This window comes from Anabrus simplex, chromosome 1, assembly GCF_040414725.1.
Source record: "Anabrus simplex isolate iqAnaSimp1 chromosome 1, ASM4041472v1, whole genome shotgun sequence".
NCBI classification, from domain to species: Eukaryota; Metazoa; Arthropoda; class Insecta; order Orthoptera; family Tettigoniidae; genus Anabrus; species Anabrus simplex.
The window spans coordinates 237,083,494-237,103,688 of NC_090265.1; the positions used below are offsets into that span (position 1 = coordinate 237,083,494).

General features: G+C 39.2%; 1 protein-coding gene across 6 annotated transcripts in view; it reads right to left on the bottom strand.

Moving 5' to 3' along the window:
* The window catches only part of unk (RING finger protein unk), a 337,167-nt gene that overhangs the window by 166,943 nt on the left and 150,029 nt on the right, over positions 1-20,195 (bottom strand). For all 6 annotated transcript variants that reach the window (XR_010861738.2, XM_067158929.2, XM_067158953.2 and 3 more), the window contains one exon: positions 1,852-2,029. Coding sequence is in view for 5 of the 6 variants with exons in the window: in XM_067158929.2 (XP_067015030.1) it covers positions 1,852-2,029 (178 nt within the window). In the remaining variant the exon portion in view is untranslated. The remainder of the gene's footprint in view (positions 1-1,851; positions 2,030-20,195) is intronic.

A 20,195-nucleotide genomic window follows, 5' to 3' on the forward strand; every position in this document is an offset into this window, starting at 1 on the left:
TAATTGTTTTAAGACAATATACAATTTTCAATATGGACCACCATGAAGTTCATTACATGTAACATGGGAAATCACCGACACCGAAGGATGTCTCTCCCTACTTCTGCCTGGACTTTCTAAACACCTACTGCTTGTCTGTAAAAGGTGATTTAATTTGTCTAACATGAATAAACACAAGGTTCAACTCTCTCTTGTTTTCCTATCATGGACCATACACGCCCTGGAGTCAACCCATGGTCTCCGCTGAATTAAAATACTGGTGTTTCGGTTACAATACATATAAACAAATTGTTTATAGGTAACACGTAAGCCTAACATATACCTTTATATTATCATTTCCAAGGAACAAAGTGCAGCTTACGTATTAACAGAGTAATTCAAATATGAAAATAAAGTATTTTACAAAAGCAATCTAATACTATTTCATGTGAATAAAAAAAGTATTCAAGGAAACACATTTCTGTTTCATTAAAAGATTGAACTGTTTATTGCTCTACCCCCAACAGGTTTTTTGAGTGCATTGACTCAACGCTCCGGAAACTATAATCGTGTGAACTTATGACATGCAGATACTATGATTTTAACCAAGGACATTCTAATAATTTTTTATGTTTAGACAAACACCTACATAGATATCCTCTTTTTACAACTTGTAAGAACAATCAGGATACTGATTTTTCACTATACAGGTTTGAGTTTGAGGCTGATGATGCCCTTAATACGGGCAAAACATGTCCCTTAACATTTTATAATATTTAATTCTTAAAAAAGGATCTCTCTGTATTGAATAGGTGGATATTATTATTTTTTAAACACTTGTAACATACTTTGTTATATACGTCCGTATGTCCCACGTATCCCCGTTCTACAGACAGTTACCTTAGTTATGACTGAACGACACACAGACTCCAAGCGACTATTTCGGTGTATGAAGTGTTTTCTGAAAACACTCCTCCTTACCTGTCCATGAGATTTCGCTATCTTAGTTCACTACACCTGTTCAATATCCGGTCAGGCTGCACGCTAGAAATTCCTGTACATCAAACCACAACTTACAACTGATCATTCATGCACTGCCACGAGCTGGTAGAACGACATTACAGATGCTAAATCTAAGAAAATGTTTGAAACCTTCTGTCAACGTCATCTTATAAGCACTTTCAGGCTTTCTTGAGTGTGAATGGGATGTATGAATGAGAGTGAATATGGTTTTTTATTGTAATGTGTTACAGAATGTAGTTGTAATTTATACTTCAGTTGTAAAATTTTAGTATGTTTTGGTTAAGTCATATCAGTTTTTGTACTGTTATTATATAAGAAATTGTAAAATGCTGAAACTGTTAAATTGTAAAATTATATTGTAAATTAGGTGCTCATTTATACACACTACGTAAGTGTAAAAGAGGGCAGGAGTCTTATCTTTGCTACAATAATGTCTCTTTCATAGCAATTATTATTATTATTATTATTATTATTATTATTATTATTATTATTATTATTATTATTATTGATGATTTTAAATTGTTCCTTGATTTCCCCTTTTTCTGTATTTTACATTTTCCTTCCCTGTTCCCTCCAAAAATGGAAAATCGAGTTTCCACTGTATATCATGTTTGCAAATTAGACCAAATCAGTACATAGGCAACAATGGCTTCTCAGACAGCAACCTGATGAGAGGGAAGTATCTCAGTTTAAGGCACACAGATGAAAAAAAGAAAAAGGAAAAATGCATTGACTAAACAATTCTGAAGATTCACACTGATAAAATGCATGCATTTGTTGTTTTTCTTTTCTCTTTACCAAACCACATTATATAAAACATATGCTTAGATAATATGAAATTCTGCTCACCTACAACTGATTCAACAGTATCATAGAATGGCAAAGCTAATGGGGATACAGCCGATCCCAGTGAAGTAGACGTATTAATACTATGGGCAAGGTAAATGCTTTGTTTCTTTTGAGCTTTCTCCAGAGGATTGAGAAGAGGATCACTGTCTATTTCCATTATGTGTTTCCTAATGTCATTCTGGAAACAACAAACACAAAGGACAAATAATGAGAGCTGAAAACATAGGCTACAACATACACAAACAGTCCTTATGAAGAAGGTTCTTAACTACACACCATCACTGGTCTATACCATCAATAAAACAGGAAGTCATCTCCATAATAAATTAGAAACTAATCAGGGCTTTTCTGTATTATTCTAGAAATTCTTCACCTCTTTAGAGCCATTCTTTCTTAAATGACAACAACAGCCACTTGATATTAATTCTAAAAACAACTCTTGCTTGTAAGTAAATTTATATTGTCAGATAATGACAGGCTGATTTTACATATTAATTTAAGTACCTATAATAAGAGTTCTAGGGTAATTAAATTTACAAATCACTCGATTCTAAAACAACATGGCCTGTTTGTCTCTAATTTACTATGCAGATTTTTCTTGGTCCTCTTTTGTTACAATTTGTTAAGTTTTCTTCTTGACCAAATAATAAGACATTTAGTCCATAGGAATTACAACACTTTTCACGAGGAGGAAGAACGAATATTCACAAATACTCTCTGAAACATTACAAGTACTTTCTGCAACTAGATCCAAATATGAGAAACCTCCTTTCTCCTTGCCAGTACAAGTCATTATTAAAACCATTTAATGCCTAGTGTATCCATATAATTACGGCCTGTGCTGTTTCGTTTAGATTGCTTGCAGTGTTTTGCATAGCCCTGGAATTGATTGCTGGTTGTATAGATCAATCAAAGAAAATTCTTGGAACTGCATGCGAGTACATAATTACATAATATTTACTGACTCATGGTTTTGAACCACTTTCATTGGAAGGCATAGTGACAATGGCTGAATCATGATAGCATGCTTCAAGTACGCGCTATATTTCAAAAGTGTTTATGTTTAAATTACACGACTCATATGCTTAACGTGTTCAGAAATGATGTATGTTCATGTTACAATGCAGTGAATTTTCATACCGGGAGCTTCACCTGCCCATTGCGATTTCGTTTTATGCAACCCGTCACATTTACTATAATTCTGAAATACATCAGTCCATCTCCCTGAACCGAGGTAATATAATGAGATATGTGGTTATGGGCTAGAAAACAGCAGGAATCAACAGCGCCACTATTAATTTGTTTCGGGGTACCCCGAATGAACCTGTAAAACTAGCACAGATACGATGAACATATACCTTAAAAAAGCAGGTGCACACACAGGCTAGGAGCAGGTATTATATAGGCTGGGAACTGCCCACTGCATGTCAAGCCTCCCAACAGCTCACTTGGCAGGGGCACGGTAGGATACGTGATAGTGGACAGTGTTTGAGGGCATGGAAGTATGAATTCCATGCAAATATTTTCTTTTTTCTCATAGCCAGTTGCCTAGGATGTGGCAAGGTTACATACCAGTACTTATTCTATTGTTTTCTTTTTACAAACTGCTTTACATTGCACCGACACAGATAGGTCTTATGGAGGTAATGGGATACAAAAGGGCTAGAAGTGGAAAGGAAGCTGAAGTGAGCTTAATTAAGTTACAGCCCCGGCATTTAATTATTGTTTATTTAATCCGTTTACCCTCCATGGTTGGTTTTTCGCCGAAATCAGCGAGGGATCCCACCTCCACAACCTCAAGGGCAGTATCCTGGAGCATGAGACATTTGAAGACATTTGGTTGAAAAAACAACTGGGAGGAGGACCATCCAGGCGGCCTCACCTGCTATGTTGAACAGGATCCTTGTGGGGGATGGGAGGATTGGAAGGTACAGGCAAGGAAGAGAGAAGGAAGCAGCCAATGTCTTATGTTAGGTACCATTCCAGCATTTGCCTGGAGAAGTGGGGAAAGCACAGAAAACCACTTCGAGGATGGCTGATGTGAGAATCGAACACCGTCTACTAAGAGGACCTCCTGAAGCTGAGTGGCCCAGTTCCCGCACTCGTACCCATTTTTCAAATTATGTGGCAAAACCGGGAATCAAACGCGGGTAACTGTCAGTGGCCTCTAACCACACTAACCACTATACCACAGAAATGGACTTAAAACTTGCCTTGTATGAAAATGGGAAACCAAGTAAAACTATCTTCAGGCCTGCCGACAATAGGGTTTGAACCCACTATCTCCTGAGTGCATCCTTAACAGTTTCCAGACTGATTTATTTATATTGCTCTGAAGAAGGCCATTGGTATGGCGAAATATGTATGGAGCTGGGTTGGAAGAGAGTACGAAACATGTGACAGGATTTGTGTTACCTGTGTCGTTTAACGCAGCACTTGCTCGAACTGACTACCTCGTGGTCAATACAGAGCTGTGCACGATGTTGTAAGGACCACCTGTTACGTTGAAACTCTGGCGTAACAGATCAGTGTGCCTCCATGATGTGCTGTCTAAGATGACGAGGACTGGATGGCTTTTCTGCATACACCAGTTGTTTTACATGGCCCCACAGAAAAGAAATGTCCAAGGGCGCAACATCGGGCAATCTGGCGGGCCAGGGGACAGATCCTTTGCTCCTCATCCATTTACCACAATACGTCACACAGATGGTTCCGAACGACCACCACCGCGTGGTGATCAGTCATGTTGAAAATACACCCTGCAGTGGTCAAGGAGTGGCACATGTTCCAAGAACGGTGTTAGTTCATCTTAGAAAAACAGTAGATAGTGAGCATTCAGCCGTCAGAGGTCCACCACAGAAATGGAGGGGGGGGCCAATGAGGTGAACACCCACAATGCCACACCATACGTTTACGCCCCACTGTACCTGAAAAGCTGCCTGTCGTACCCCAATAGGGATTATCAACACTCCAGTAATGCTTATTATGGCGATTAACGGTTCCATTGTTGTGGAACCGCGCTTCATCCACAAATAAGATGGTTGCTAAAAATGGTAGGATCAGTGTCAATATGCTGTAGGGTCCATTGGTAGAACGCCACTCGGGCTTCAAAATCATAATCATAGAACTCCTGGTGTAAGTACAGATGGTACGGATGAAACCGCTGGGTATGCAATATCTGCATTGCGGACACCCATCCGATGTTCGTCTCCTGTGCAATGGCCTATGTGCCAGTGTGAAGGTTATGCCACATAGCATCCAACTCAACTCTTCATTGTGAGCACATGCCACGCGATGATCACAACAGGCCGTGTCCTTCCCAGGGATGCAGTAGCCCACAGATGTTTTCCCACACTTTGAAATGCCGTGTCATGTCATGCCTGTTGGTTGTTATCTATCCAGATAGCATTCCTGATACAGCCGTTGCGCCGGGAATGCATTCTGACTACCTTCTCCATGTCTAAAGATATAAATTTCATGACGATTGATCCGTATTGAACTGTGATCACAATTATTATTGTCGTGTCAGACACATCAAAAAAAGAAAACAGTTACAACAATTTCAAGTAACATTTAAATAATCTTGGACCAATACAACGCTACTTCGAGTCCTCTCTTCGTAGCTCGATGCAGGTCATCTTGCGTGCACGAAGATGGACACAGCGGACACTGAAGCAGATGCAGATGATATTCTCCGCAGTCACACTTGGTGTTGTCGCCATTGATGAAGTCCCATCTTGCCAAATTAACTTTGGACCTTCCCACTCCTGATCTCAACCTATTGAGAGATTTCCAGATTGTCCAGCTCTCATTGCAACCGGGTGGCAAATGTTCCTCAACCGCCATCTGCTCAGAGCCTTGGGGGATCTTCGTCTTCCATAGCTGTATCCTTGCCTTCTCAGCTGGTACTGTAAGTTCCTGAGATGTTCATAGGAAGCTCTTCCTAGATTCCAGTCTCTGTACTGGAAGCTCATGTCCATGCAGTAGATGAGTACTTTCGTGCTTAACCTTTGTCCTTTCCTTATTTGCAGCTACTTCTCTTCGCACACCGGGTGGTGCTATCCCCGCAAGACGATAGAGTTTTTCAGTTGGAGTAGACTTTAGACAACCTGTGACAAGTCTACAGGTCTCATTAAGTGATATGTCTACCTGTCTGGCATGAGATGAATTGTACCAAACAGGGCAGGCATATTCCACTGCAGAATAACATAGTGCCATGGCGGAAGCACGAATAGTTTTTGGTTGACTGCCCCATTCTGATCCAGATAATTTACGTAGAAGATGATTCCTGGTGGAAACTAAGTTTAGTGTTCATGCAGTGTTTCTTGAATGTAAGAGCTCTATCAAGCGTCACTCCTAGGTATTTTGGAGTTTCACAGTATTGTAACTCAACACCTGACCACACTATATGCAGCTTACGATGAGCTTCCCTATTTTTCAGATGAAAGGCACAAACTTGTGTTTTCATAAGGTTAGGCCTTAACTGGTTTGCCTTGTAATAGGATGACAAACTTTCGAGGGGGATGGTTAGATTCCTTTCCACTGTCTCAAAGTCTGTACATTGTGTTGCCAGAGCAAGATCATCAGCATACAAGAAACTTCTGCTATTTTGAGCTACCGGCTGGTCATTTGTGTATATATTAAAGAGGATTGGTGCCAGCACACTTCCTTGAGGTAAACCGTTTCTTTGAGTCCTCCACCGACTGCGCTGTCCTTGGAAGTCCACAAAAAACCTACGGTTCTGAAGAAGGGTTGCGATAAATCTGGTTATCTTAATATCCTTGGTCAGATTGTAGACTTTAACTAACAGAAGTTGATGGTTGACGGTGTCATACGCTGCAGTCAAATCTACAAAGACTACACCTGTCACCTTGTGTCTTTCAAAGCCATCCTCAACGAATTGTGTAAGATTCAGTAGTTGTTCAGTGCAGCTCTTACCCGGACGAAATCCAGCTTGTTGTGGTATGAGGAGAGGGTCAATCATGGGTTGAATGCGATTTAGGATCATCCTTTCCAGTAATTTATATAGATGACACAAAAGGGTAACAGATCTGAAGTCTTTAGGATGATTTCCTTCCTTGCCAGGTTTGAGCAAAGCAATTACTCTACTTTTTCGCCATGTCTTTGGTATATGACCTCTGCTCACACATCTATTGAAGAGTTGCAGAACCCATTCTTTGGTTTTAGGCCCAAATTTCTTTATCTGTTCTACTCGAATGTCATCTAGACCCGCTGATTTTCCATTTTTACATTCTTTGATGACTTTTTCCAACTCCAACATGGTGAAGGGGACAGTGAGGTCACTTCTTTCTTCTTGAATCTTCCTCTGTATTTTTGGCCTTCGGATTTTATTGGTTGCTTTCCCATTTAAGAGCAGTTGGTGTGCTATCTGATTTGCAGTGACATTGAAATGTTGGGTAGTCTTCGTTGGACCATTGTTAAGGTGTTTCAATAATCTCCAGTCTTTATGGCTATCTCTCGTAAGATCTATACTTTCAATAGTTTTCATCCACTGATTCCGTTTTGATGTTGTCAATGATGACATGAGATTGTTCCCAACTTCCACTGTCTTTTCTCCTAGGGGATTTTCTTCAAACGTGATCACAATATAAGTTACATATTTTATTTTCAAGGTCCACCTTTTCAATATAAACTATGCAATGTTTACATTACATCTTTGTTCAGGGACTAGTTTCGACCTAACTGTAGGTCATCATCAGCCACAAAGCAAATCACACAAATATACCGAATAAAATAAACAATGTACAGACACAATGGCCTTAAAATAAAACTGTATGCACAATCCACAGAATTCAAGTTAAGACTGGTTACATAAATACATTCTGTTCAATTGATTTAAGACGTATCTTAAAGATACGCTTTGCTCCTTCTTCACAAAGACGATGAAGGAACATTAAGTCATTGACATTGATGCTTTCATGGCCTGTGCTTGTAGATGTGATAGTATAGGCTTTTGGGCTTATGCCGTGTCAAGAAAATAAGGTGAAATTCTTTACGTTTCGCTGAGAACTGTGCTCTGCATCCTCAGAAGAAATCTCAACTGTCCACGAGAAAGGCTTCTGAAGTCCATTACAGACACACCTTGTTCTTCAAAATACTGAAGGGCAGTTTTGACAACCTTTAGTCCCTCACTATGTGATATTTTAGGCGAGTGTACGGTGGAGTCCTCAATGTCAACGTCTTCATCATTTTCCAGCATTTTTTCATTAAATGTGATAGCGGCAATAATTTCTGCATCGGATATAATGTCTTGCTCGGTATTCTGGAACCACTGTTCGATACCATTCATCGGTTTCTGCACATCCAGGAACTCTTTCCAAGAGGTTGAGTAAGTTTAGATTTTATGCATCATCATGTAATCAAAGAGTTTTCATCAGGAACGAACTAGTGTTAATGACTAACCCGTTCCAGGCATTTGCCACCCATCCAACATCTAATAGGTTAGTTTTCTTTAAGTTCTGGATAAGACCTTGACTATCATCGTTTCCAGAAAGAAGGGAGGTTAACAGCTTGAGTCTATATCTTCCCCTGTGACTAACTAAAACTCCTTGGTCCAGTGGCTGGCGTAACACTGTGACATTGGGTGGCAAAAACATTGCTCGTATGTCCCCATTTTTTAACTCTTCAATGTCTGTGTGTGAAGACGCGTTGTCCAAAATCAGAATAGCCTTCCTTGGCAGGTTTTTAGATTTAAAAACTTCTCAATCGATGGAACAAATACTTCATGGAAATATACCTTGAAAATTGCACAGCTCATTCAGGCATAGGACTGGTTTCAGTACCAAACTGAAAGTTTATCCATTTCAATGTGCAATGCACACAATTTCTTTGATTTTCCTAAGAAACCAAGTTTTAATTTGTGCTCACCTGTTGCATTAGTGCATGCTAGGATTGTTAACCTTATCTTGCTCCTTTTAAAACCTGGGGGTGACTGTTCTTCCTTGAAAGGAAGACTTTTTGCTGGTAACAGTTTATAATTAACTCTGTTTCATCACAATTGTACAATTACTCTCTGGTCAAACCTTCAAATTCAATAAATTTCTGAGTTTTCCCTAACCTGAGACATACCCTCCATGTCCCCAGATAAATTTTCCCCACAAATATTAAGCTGCCGGACTCCATAGTGTTTCTTCCAGTGATCAAGCCAGCCAGGGCTTGCGACAAATTTAGGATCATTGTCTTTTTTTAATTCTTCATAAAACTCAAAGGCCTTGTCTAGTAAGATTGGCCCACTAATTGGCGTGCCCTTCTCTCTTGCTTGGCAAAACCAGATGTAAAGTACTTCATTTACCTCGTTAAAGACACTTTCCCTCATACTTTTCCTTTCTTTCAGTGTTTCTGAACACATTCCCTTAACACTCCACTACTCAATTTCCGTCCACTTCTTCTTCCAGTCTCCAATCGTACTGTTGCCGACTCCCATGTCCTTAGCCACTGCACTGACACTTTCTCCATTATCCAGTCTCTTTAATGCCTGCGACTTATGTTCCATAGACAAGTTCACTGGTTTTCTTTTAACGGAGGATGCCATCGCAGAGTACTGTACAGCAACCAAAAACTTTGAAACAGCTCAGAACAATACAGTATGCACAGTCACTCACATTGAGTTACGCAACGCGGTTAAGAAATCGACTAACCCTGGCAAAGGCTGCATGTAGACTGAACGGCTGAGCGTGCGCCAGTGCCAGACACGTGGAGGAGGAGTGGGAGTGTGATGCGAGACAAAGGAATTCAGGTCTTTGAACGGGTCTGCGCACATAGTTTTTTCACCCTGCCAGGGTGAGGCCGGGTTATGCGGACTGCTGGGTTTTCGGGACTCAACTGTACTATCACAAAACAATTTTTAATTAAAAAATGAAACTTTGGTTGATTTAAGTAATAATGTTATTGGCTGTATGCCCCACTAACTACTTTTACAGTTTTCGGAGATGCCGGGGTGCCGGAATTTAGTCTCGCAGAAGTTCTTTTACGTGCCAGTAAATCTACCAACACGAGACTGGCGTATCTGAGCACCTTTAAATACCACCAAACTGCACCAGGATTGAACGTGCCAAGTTATGATCAGAAGACCAGCGCCTCAACCATCTGAGCCACACAGCACGGCAGTTGATTTAAGGTCATCTATTCTACATTATTACAAATTGTGGCATGTTACCTTGAGTACAATGACTTAGTTCTATATTTCCTTCAACAGGGGCAGGATACAGATCCTCTATATATTTTTTCATGTCCTCAACGAATTCTTCTAAGGAATGAGTGTATATTCTTCATAAATTATTACCTTCAGTCTATTTTTTTTATAATTTGTCAATACCAAGATGTGAAATATGTTTCTATCGAAGAAATGCTATACAGACTGAAATGCTAACACATCCCTCTAACGTGATCATACAAACACAACAAATACCAACAAAAAGTACAAGTTATGTTCTACTATGGACTACAAGTGATTCAGGTGAATTTCAAAGAAAACAGACAACAACAACAACAACAACAACAACAACAACAACAACAAAAACGTCGTTACCCACTCAACCCCCAAAAGAGTATGCTTGGAATTTACCTACATCTATAATTATAAAAGGAAGGGTTTGTCTGTCTGTCTGTGCGCGATGCCCAGCAAAATCTACAGCATGCAGAGATCTGAAATTTTGAACATAGGTAGATGGAAAGGGGTCTGAATGCACCTCGAAGCCGGAATTTTCATTTTCGCTTTCGTTGGTGAGTTATGAACGAAAAACCAATGGAAAACGTGCATTGGGATATGACAATCCAAAGTGCTGTCACCAAGATTAAATGCATAGTCACTGTAGCTAGGCAACGTACATAAGACAGGTAGAGAACACAATATTCAAGGAGCCATTTTACGTCCACGACGTAGGAAGCCGTTTTTGGTCTTATATGGTGTGAGGGCATATGACCCTGTCAGATGGGGACGTAAAGTCTTGAGCTATTTGAGAGGAGTGGGCTAAGTGCCGGCGCTGGGTTTCATCCTCTTCATTCTTACCATCATATATCATGTCATTCATTTCATCTCATTAACTCATCTGATTAGGTTAACGTCATGAAAGATATCCGGCCGTAAAAATGTGCTACGAAGATCCATCACACTTCATACCCAAACAGCGTAGAGAAATGGGACAAGGGTTGGACATGTATACATTTAGAGGAAATATATAGGACACAAGATAGACGATAAGAATAAACAAGGAATAATACATATATCAGTCAAGATGCCATTTTAAGTCCGTGGAATAGGAAGCCATTTTCCAGTCTATGATGTCTGTCTGTCTGTCTGTCTGTCTGTCTGTCTGTCTGTCTGTCTGTCTGTCTGTCTGTCTGTGTGCATGTGTGCGATGCCCAGCCAAATCTATGGCAAACAAAGATCTGAAATGTTTGTCATAGGTGGGCACAGGTTTTCAGCTAAGACACATGGCTGTGTCTAAGAGCAATTCTTGCACCAAGACATTACGCTTTCAACGTCATCAATAAGCAACACTCACAAGAATTATCCGGTTACCATGTTTTCTTTCAACTAACTCAATCTCATGTTTTATTATTTCATTTAGAGAAAACATAGGCTATAGTAAAGAGGATTAGATTATAATAAACATGCACAGATATGAAATTTTTAACATTCATGGCCACAGCATTTCAGCAATTACGCATGGCTATGTCAAAGATCAATTCTTGCTCCAAAAAGTGAAGCTGTCAACGTCATCAACAAGCAACTTTTACAAGAATTACCCGATGTTCTATAAAGTTACAAGTCTATTGACTACACGGCAGAGTTTTTGAAAGACTTGGAGTCACCTGGAGTACCCTCCAACATCTTAGAGTGGACGACTGTGGCACCGATTATCCTTCTTAAGAATAAGAATCCTGCCCTTTGCAATGAACACGACTCTGAAACTGATGACTAATATTACTGAAGCCATTCTCATGATTGGGCAAAGTAATATTCATTCCTCGGATTCGAATAATTTCTTCGGATATACAGTTTAAGTTTAGATGTCTGCAGTTCCCCGTTTGTTTCAGTTTCGCTATGAACATCAACAAGGCACGAGAACAATCTCTTAAAGTTGTAGGACTCCATCTTCAAAAAGGCTGCTTCCCCATTGTCAACTGTACGTGATTTGTTCAAGAGTTAGAAAGGTAAACGCACTATATATCTCAGCTCCATTTGGAAGGACACTAATATAGTTCAACCGGAAGCTCTATAAGGAAAACATTGTTTTTTTATTATGTAAAACAGTTGATTTAATAAATGCGGGCAAAGCAAGGGAACATGCTAGTTATAAGTAAAACAACTTAGTTTTTCACCCTGTTAAAACACAAAACGTAACACTATAACATAAGTTTAAAAAAACTGAACAATTATTATAATTGTTATAGTGTTACATTTTGTGTTTTGAGAGACTGAAGAACTGTAAGTTATAACAAAATACATTTCAAAGGTAAAAAGCTTGATCATCTTCAATCCCAAAATATTCTATTTTACCTATTGTCTTTCTCAGAAGAACACCGATGACATGATGAACTAAATTTCAAAATCTTAAAAAACCCATGAAATGTCCCACATGAAAAACATAGGCAGGTCACCACTACTAACATCTTGCAGTATGTAGTCGATAGGCATCTTGTTCTCTTCAATGAAACTGTGAATTGCATTGCATTCTTCGTAACAGAATCATACTTTTCCGATAAATGAACTTTATTCCATCGTATTTTGGGGAAAATACACTTCCAGCAAATTTCTATTCCTTTCTTACATGGTAATATTGGTCTGACAAAGACTTGTTGTCTCTCATCTTATTGAGAGGACTACTAAGATTTAATTTTTTTTTTAAATCTTTAAAATATTTAGCACGCACTTCTTTTCACCACTCCTAAATTCTCACATGCAAAAAATCTTCCTCATTGTGTTTCCATTTGTCCAAATTACTGCCATACAAGACTGAATATTACACAAGACAACTAAAAACTACCTACGTAAGAGAAGTGTAACTATAGGTCGGAGCTGCTGGAGGGGTGTTGCGCAGAGCGCTATGCTGTCAGTGGGTGATGTTAATAAAGTATGTACTCGAGAGCAACTATTCAGAACGAAGCAGAGCAGACACTGAAGAAATGAATAGATGCTTCATTTTCATACGAATAAAATTCCAATTGGAATACCTACTCCTTCTGTAGGACAGTATGTACTCATAAATCACCAAGAAGTAGCCAACTGTTGTGCAGTAAGCTACAGCTCAGGTGTAGCATTCCCCCCCATATCAAGCTATTAATAATGCACCTTGTCAATACTATACAAAACGCTGTTTAATACATATTATCTAATCGTACATGTTTTGAGAACACAGTACATTCTATTCATCAGTGAAAAATATTTTCTAAACTTCTTGAGGAATTGATCATCACATACTACAACATACTACAAACTCTTACAAATAAAAATTAAAAACTTACACTATAATTCATCTTTTAACAAACCATCATCTCGTTACCATTAACAGTATAGTGGACCTCGATTATTCGTTCCAGGAAACTACGTTTTCCCGGATTATTCGTTCAAATTATATAGTCCCCGAAAATCCGAATTAAATTATGTTGTAAAAATCCTGGGCGATTCGTTCCTCAAAGAAACGATTTCCTAGATCAACCGTCCAGAAATTTCAGTCTCATCAATGCTAAATCCTCGATCAAGCGTCTTTCAAGAAAAAATTATTTCACGAAAGGATGGCTACGACGTACCTATGGATTTTGACGTTAACGTCCCATCAATGCGATAACAACAGCAAGTACTGTACCGTACTGGGAAAGCGATTGGTGGTGAACTTGCTTAACCCCTTGACGTACTTTGACTGATCTCTCCATCCGCGCATAGTGTTTATTTTAGGACCCGCTCCAAGCCGGTTTCCTTTGTGAAAGGATTTGATATTAATAAGGTAACCACTTGACAGATGGAAGAACTATTTTATTCCATGGAAAGAATAACCTGTATCTTAGCAACCTCAATGTAAGCGAAATCATGGCTGCCTCCAAGTTGAGTGACAAAGCTATCGTAAGGAAATTTTTTACAAGAGAGTGACATTGATATAGAAATCAGCGACAAGGAATCGAGTGGAAATGAATGCAGTGAAAGTAGTTTGTGTGATTGTTCACCCCTAACCGCGCTTATGTAACTAAGTGCTGCTTTGCCGTCAAATACGTCAATGAATTTTAGGCCTACACCTGAAGCCACAACAACGGCTTCTAATCATATTTTACAAGATAGAGAATGGAACTGGGAGCACGTAAGTAATACTTCAGAGTATCATTCATGCATCGCAACTGATGAAACAAATAGGGTTGTTCAAAAGCACGTAGGACAATGCCCAAACGAACTGCAAGTTATGAACGTATTTCTGAAAGCAGACTTTTGGGAACATGTAAGCAATAAGAAAAATGCTTATGCAAGTAAATGTATTGTAGCAGCTGCTGAGGATATAAATAGGGTAATATCATATGAAAAGGAACACTGGTTTCCTGTATCTGTGGATGAAATGAAGGCCACATTACCTTGAAGTGGCAAAGTATGATGGAAAAAATAAGTTCAGATCCAATATTGTTGTTGACTACAACTGTGGAATGGGTGGTGTTAATTCCCATGACCATAGACTCGCATCATTCCCCTTGTTGAGGAAGTATGTAAAAGGATACAAAAAAATATATACTTCTACATGCTGGACATGACACTTCTGAATTCCAACATCATTCATCACCTCCTTTGCAAGTTGCTTTATGTCGCACTGACACAAATAGGTCATATGGCGATGATGGGATAGGAAGGGGCTAGGAGTGGGAAGGAAGCGGCCGTGGCCTTAATTAAGATACAGCCCCAGCATTTCCTGGTGTGAAAATGGGAAACCACGGAAAACCATCTTCAGGGCTGCCAACAGTGGGGTTCGAACCCTCTATCTCCCGAATACTGGACACTGGCCACACTTAAGCGACTGCAGCTATCGAGCTCGGTACATCGCCTCCTCAACCCTGACAAGAAGCGAGTAGGCTTTACCAGCTTCCGGATCAATTTGGCCAAACAGCTGTTGGCAAGTGTGATGTTGCCAGATTACCCAAAATGAGGACGCCCAAGCCCTGGTGATACACCACTGAGACGTCAGGGGAGGCACTGGGGACACTTTCCAATCAAAATACCCCCAACAACGAAGAAGGTTATCCCATCACAGAGATGCAAAGTCTGTGTGACATAGGGTCTGAGGAAGGAATATTCATTTGAATGCCACCGGTGCAAGGTGGCGCTGCACATATATGACTTTTATGATCTACCATACATATAAAGAGTTCACAAAGTACATCTGACAGTAGTTTGGATATTTCCTCTCATTAAGTTGCTGTACAGCATGCTTTTTCAGTGTCGGTGGTAATATCATGTAAAGTAATGAAAATTAATGATACACCAAGGTATAAATGTTCAATTAAATGGTATGTGAATGGGTTAAGGGATCATCTTAGCCTTGCATTCAGCTGATATCATTTATGGAATCCTAGGAAATCATAAAGTTGAGTGGCCACAACAATTGGAAGAAGACAGAGCGTATTTCAACAGCTTTACTCGAAGACAGAATGGTTTCGTCAAATGTTTGTACCTTATAAAACATCTACATTATGTCCAGGGTTAGATGTTTATTTTGACTTTTTTCTATCGTATTGCCAAACAGGTCATAATCTATGAGCTTCATTTCCGTATTGATTGCTACTACAATATAAAAATAATATAGAAGCCTCCACCTTATCAATACAATGTTTATTTGAAACCGATTCAATGTATAACAGCTGAGGATGACCCCATAGGGGTCGAAACCGGTACTGAATTTACTGCATATTGTTGCCAAACAGGTTTTCTTTCGGCACTTCGCACAGGGCACTATATAATATAGTCACTGGACTTTCAGACAGGAATCGAAATTACTCCTACCTAACACAAATTTTGTATTTTAATATGATCGGATAAGATTACTTTCTCAAGACCCGAGATGTTGCACTTTACATTATATAAAGCCATTATTGTTTTGGTCCTAATATAAGATGGAGATTTTTACGTTTACTTTTTTATGTTAAAATGTCCTTATAAAAACAGCATTCGTTTTATTTGCGCAGAGTAACATCTAAAAAGTTAGTATCATTTCCCATTCGCACTGGCTTGTGCAGTGAGCGGGTTTACCAGCTCAGCTTTAGGTCATGAATAAACCGAATTTTCTGAAGTTTTGATGGGCCTTTTTTTCACTTTTGCATGTGCTTGTGAGTAGTGACAGGCAGAATTGAATATTTAATGCGTTGGAGAACTTTTGAGAATCAATACTTACATTCAAAACCATATTCTCGAGTTCAACATAACCTTTAAAAGCCGATGTAGGCCTAATTTACGTGGTGAAAGATTTCCAGAAACTTATTACAAACAGTATACAAGTGACCAAATTGCAATGGAAGATTTAAAAAAAAAAAAAAAAAAAAGGGATTTCGCCATCATGCTGGGTGCGATTGTTTCTAATGTGCTTTATTTTATTAGATTAGAAAATTAAAAACTACTTGCTATCGCTTGTTGCTCAACTTGGTGTTATTTATTAGATATTTCTATGAGCTTAGCTGATCAAATTTGCCGTCATAAAAGAAGTTTTCATGGGAAACAGACGAAGTTTCCCCGGTAAAACTGAATGCAAAATACTGGGATTTGTAATGCATGTAATTAACGTTTAAAGGCAGCAGTGTGATCTAGCTTGCCTGCCTCTCACCTGTATGCCCCGGGTTCGATTCCTGGCCACGTTGATCATTTTTACTTGGATATAAGGACTGGTTCTAGGTCCACCAGCTTACTTGATTACGGGTAATTGAGGAGCTATCTAACGGTGCGATGGCAATCCCGATCTAGACAGCCAGGAATGATGGTCAGGAGGGTTCATCACACTGACCTCGCAATCTGCAGACCTCCGGGCTGAGTAGCGGTCACTCGGTAGGCCAAGGCCCTTTAGGGCTGTAGTTTGGTTTGTTTTAGGGGTGTTTGTTAGATTATAATGATACCCATTTAATTATTGTGATGTTTAACCAAATTGTTGATGGTTTAATTCGTTCCTGGATTTAACAATTTTCCCATATTTTACGCTTTCTTCCAAAGGTCCCCCCAAAAATGGAGAATCGAGGTTCCACTGTATTACAATTTAAAAACTTTAGCTGTTGGATGAAATAAAAACCGTTGTCCTATTTTACTTTAACCCAATGAGCAGTACTGCCATTTATTTACGGCTGTGCTGTGCGTGGCCCACGGGAGTACTGTCGTCTATTTACGCTCTTGAAGTTTGCGCCTGAACAGTACCACTGTCTATTCACGTTTCATGTTGAATGATTGAAGTTGTTTTCTGACGTACTGGCGGGTTTTTAGAACAAAGTTGGAAGATATTTGACATGTTCAGCGAACTTTATTCTGTGTTTTATTACATCTTGTATGTTCTGTGATGAAGTTCTGGCCCAGCATCCGTAGTTACATACCTAACTTCTTATGCGATTGTGCTACAAATTACAACACCCAGGAACTGTTTTGTGGTTGCTTGTGAGTGCATTGCATGACTATTCCTTGACAACACGCATTATTTTTCATTCACATTATTTTTCTTTTCCCTCATCCCTGGTTTCTGTAGAAACAAACACTCTCTGATAGTAAACAAATACACGTGGTAATGGCGGGATCGAATCGAGGATGCGAGCTTGCTCTGGAAGATATAAGTAATATTTTGACTAACGAGGAGTCTGACGATGAAATTGATATTTATGATAGTAATAATATTGTGCCTGATGAGTGAAATTCGTTATTCCTCGAAAGATGACAACACGGAAATTGAGTACGAAGTGCAAAGTTCTGCTGTTGCAAACAACAGTAGTGGCGATTGGGGGGAGGGGTGGGGGGTGGGGGCGAGGGAGAGCCGCTGCCCCCCCCCCCACTTTGTGGAGGAAACATTACATTTTTAATTCCATTCTAGCCAGCAGAAACTAAGAATTATAGGAATTATTTTTAAAATGGTACAAGTACTGTTGTCTTATCAGCTAATTCTTTCCTTTATTTTTAAATTATTAACAAAATGATTAGTGGAAATATGCATAAAATGTTGTTCGTCGCAGCAAACAGATTTTTCTAGCGCCACAGCAAATAGTGGAGACTTAGTATGTACTATGAGGAAGGGTAGCAGTTTTTTCTGCCAAGATCATAGGCACTGAGGTACGATTCACCCGCTTGCCATGCGCATTTGTCAGTCCGGCAGTCTCTTTAGTGTCTGTTAGCTTCTTAGTGTGTGGTCAAATATTAGATGATTTTTAATTTTAAAATCACTCCGTACCTCTACAGGGTGCGGCAGAAATACCTGATGAATTTCAGACGTAAATAACTCAGCAACGCAATAAGCCATTCACAATTTTATTGCGCAGTTCGAAAGAGCAGGGTTTGCCATTTATGTCACATACAGTAGATTGGAGTGAACTAAGGGCTGCATTGGCCACAGCTTTCAAACAGGTGTTATTCTCGTGGTGCGCGCGGTTTTGGCCTTTGCCTTGGAGAACACGTGCATAATCTCGTCCAGGCTAGTCAGTCAGTCAGCCAGCCAGCCAGCCGCTAGCATGGCTTGGAGTGGGGAACACCGAGGTTTCACGATTGCGACTTACGCATTTAAAAAATGCCGACTCCTTACGGGGTGACGTTCCATGGCCACGCCGTTTTCCTGACCTCGCCCCGTGCGATTTCTTTCTCTGGGGATATTTGAAGGATTATGGAAGTGATCACTAGTATCCTGGTAACGCTTCACACAACAAGTCGAACGGGCCAACAATGCCATAGAACCAACCAACATACATACATACATACATACATACATACATACATACATACATTATCATTATAGACTGTTATGCCTTTCAGCGTTCAGTCTGCAAGCCTCTGAGAATTTACTAAACGTCGCCACAATCCTCGATTTGCAACTAGTGTTGTGGCCTCATTTAGTTCTATACCTCTTATCTTTAAATCGTTAGAAACAGAGTCTAACCATCGTCGTCTTGGTCTCCCTCTACTTCTCTTACCCTCCATAACAGAGTCCATTATTCTCCTAGGTAACCTATCCTCCTCCATTCGCCTCACATGACCCCACCACCGAAGCCGGTTTATGCGTACAGCTTCATCCATCGAGTTCATTCCTAAATTAGCCTTTATCTCCTCATTCTGAGTTCCCTCCTGCCATTGTTCCCACCTGTTTCAATCACAACAATAATTCAACAGCCCCATCAAACTTCCACAATATCTTCAATAATATAAATTTCCACTATCAATGTTTTGAAAAAATATATTGTCATTCAGATGAAGAAAACAACACAACTTTTGCGTCAAAATCCTACCAACGTAGAGGATAACAGCTCATCATCATCATCATCTCTACAAGCTTACTTGGATGTCTTAAAATAAATTTAAGCTAACTACAAACTTCTTGTCAACACAATCTCGCCAAACAAATCTATATATAACCTATGAACTGTTGACCATTAAACCTCACGGGCAAGCATATGCTAACGTTAATTAATATTTGCCCAGCAAAATTGGAATGTTTTTCCTTTACATTTTATATTCAAAATGTACTTTATTTCATATTTATTCACTATATATTAGCATGTTATTTTACTTATACTTCAAACATTGACTACAGCTTTAAGCCATCAACTGTCACTCATAATTATATGACACCTCCATCTTTAAGCATTCTACCTAAGAATTTACTAGTTTTTCAAATATCATTTGAATGTATTATATATCTTCACTGAAATGTTTTATTTTATTTTATATATATGCTTTCCACTATGTGTTAGATATCTAGTATTGACTAAGGCTTCAAGCCATCTTCTATGCTACTGTACCATCAAATGACATCCTATTCATCAAGTGAACTACACATGAGTTTATCATTATATTACATTTTTAGTCATTCTTGAACATTTTTACAATAACTGTAAAATTTTTATCTCACCTACAATCATTATCAAACACATTTTAGGATAATTTTAACCTGTTGCCTGACAAAAATAATAAAGTTTTGACAGTGACTGAAGATGCCTCACATTAAGAGGCCAACATCTTGTATTGTATTGAATAGGTGGAAATAAATATTAAATATTTTCCTATACACATTTTATGACGCTTCCAATACGGACAAAAAATGAATTTCATCACTTGTAAGAACAGAGAAGAGCCGACTAAGATGGTTTGGTCACAAAAAGCAAATGAGTGACGAAAGAATGCC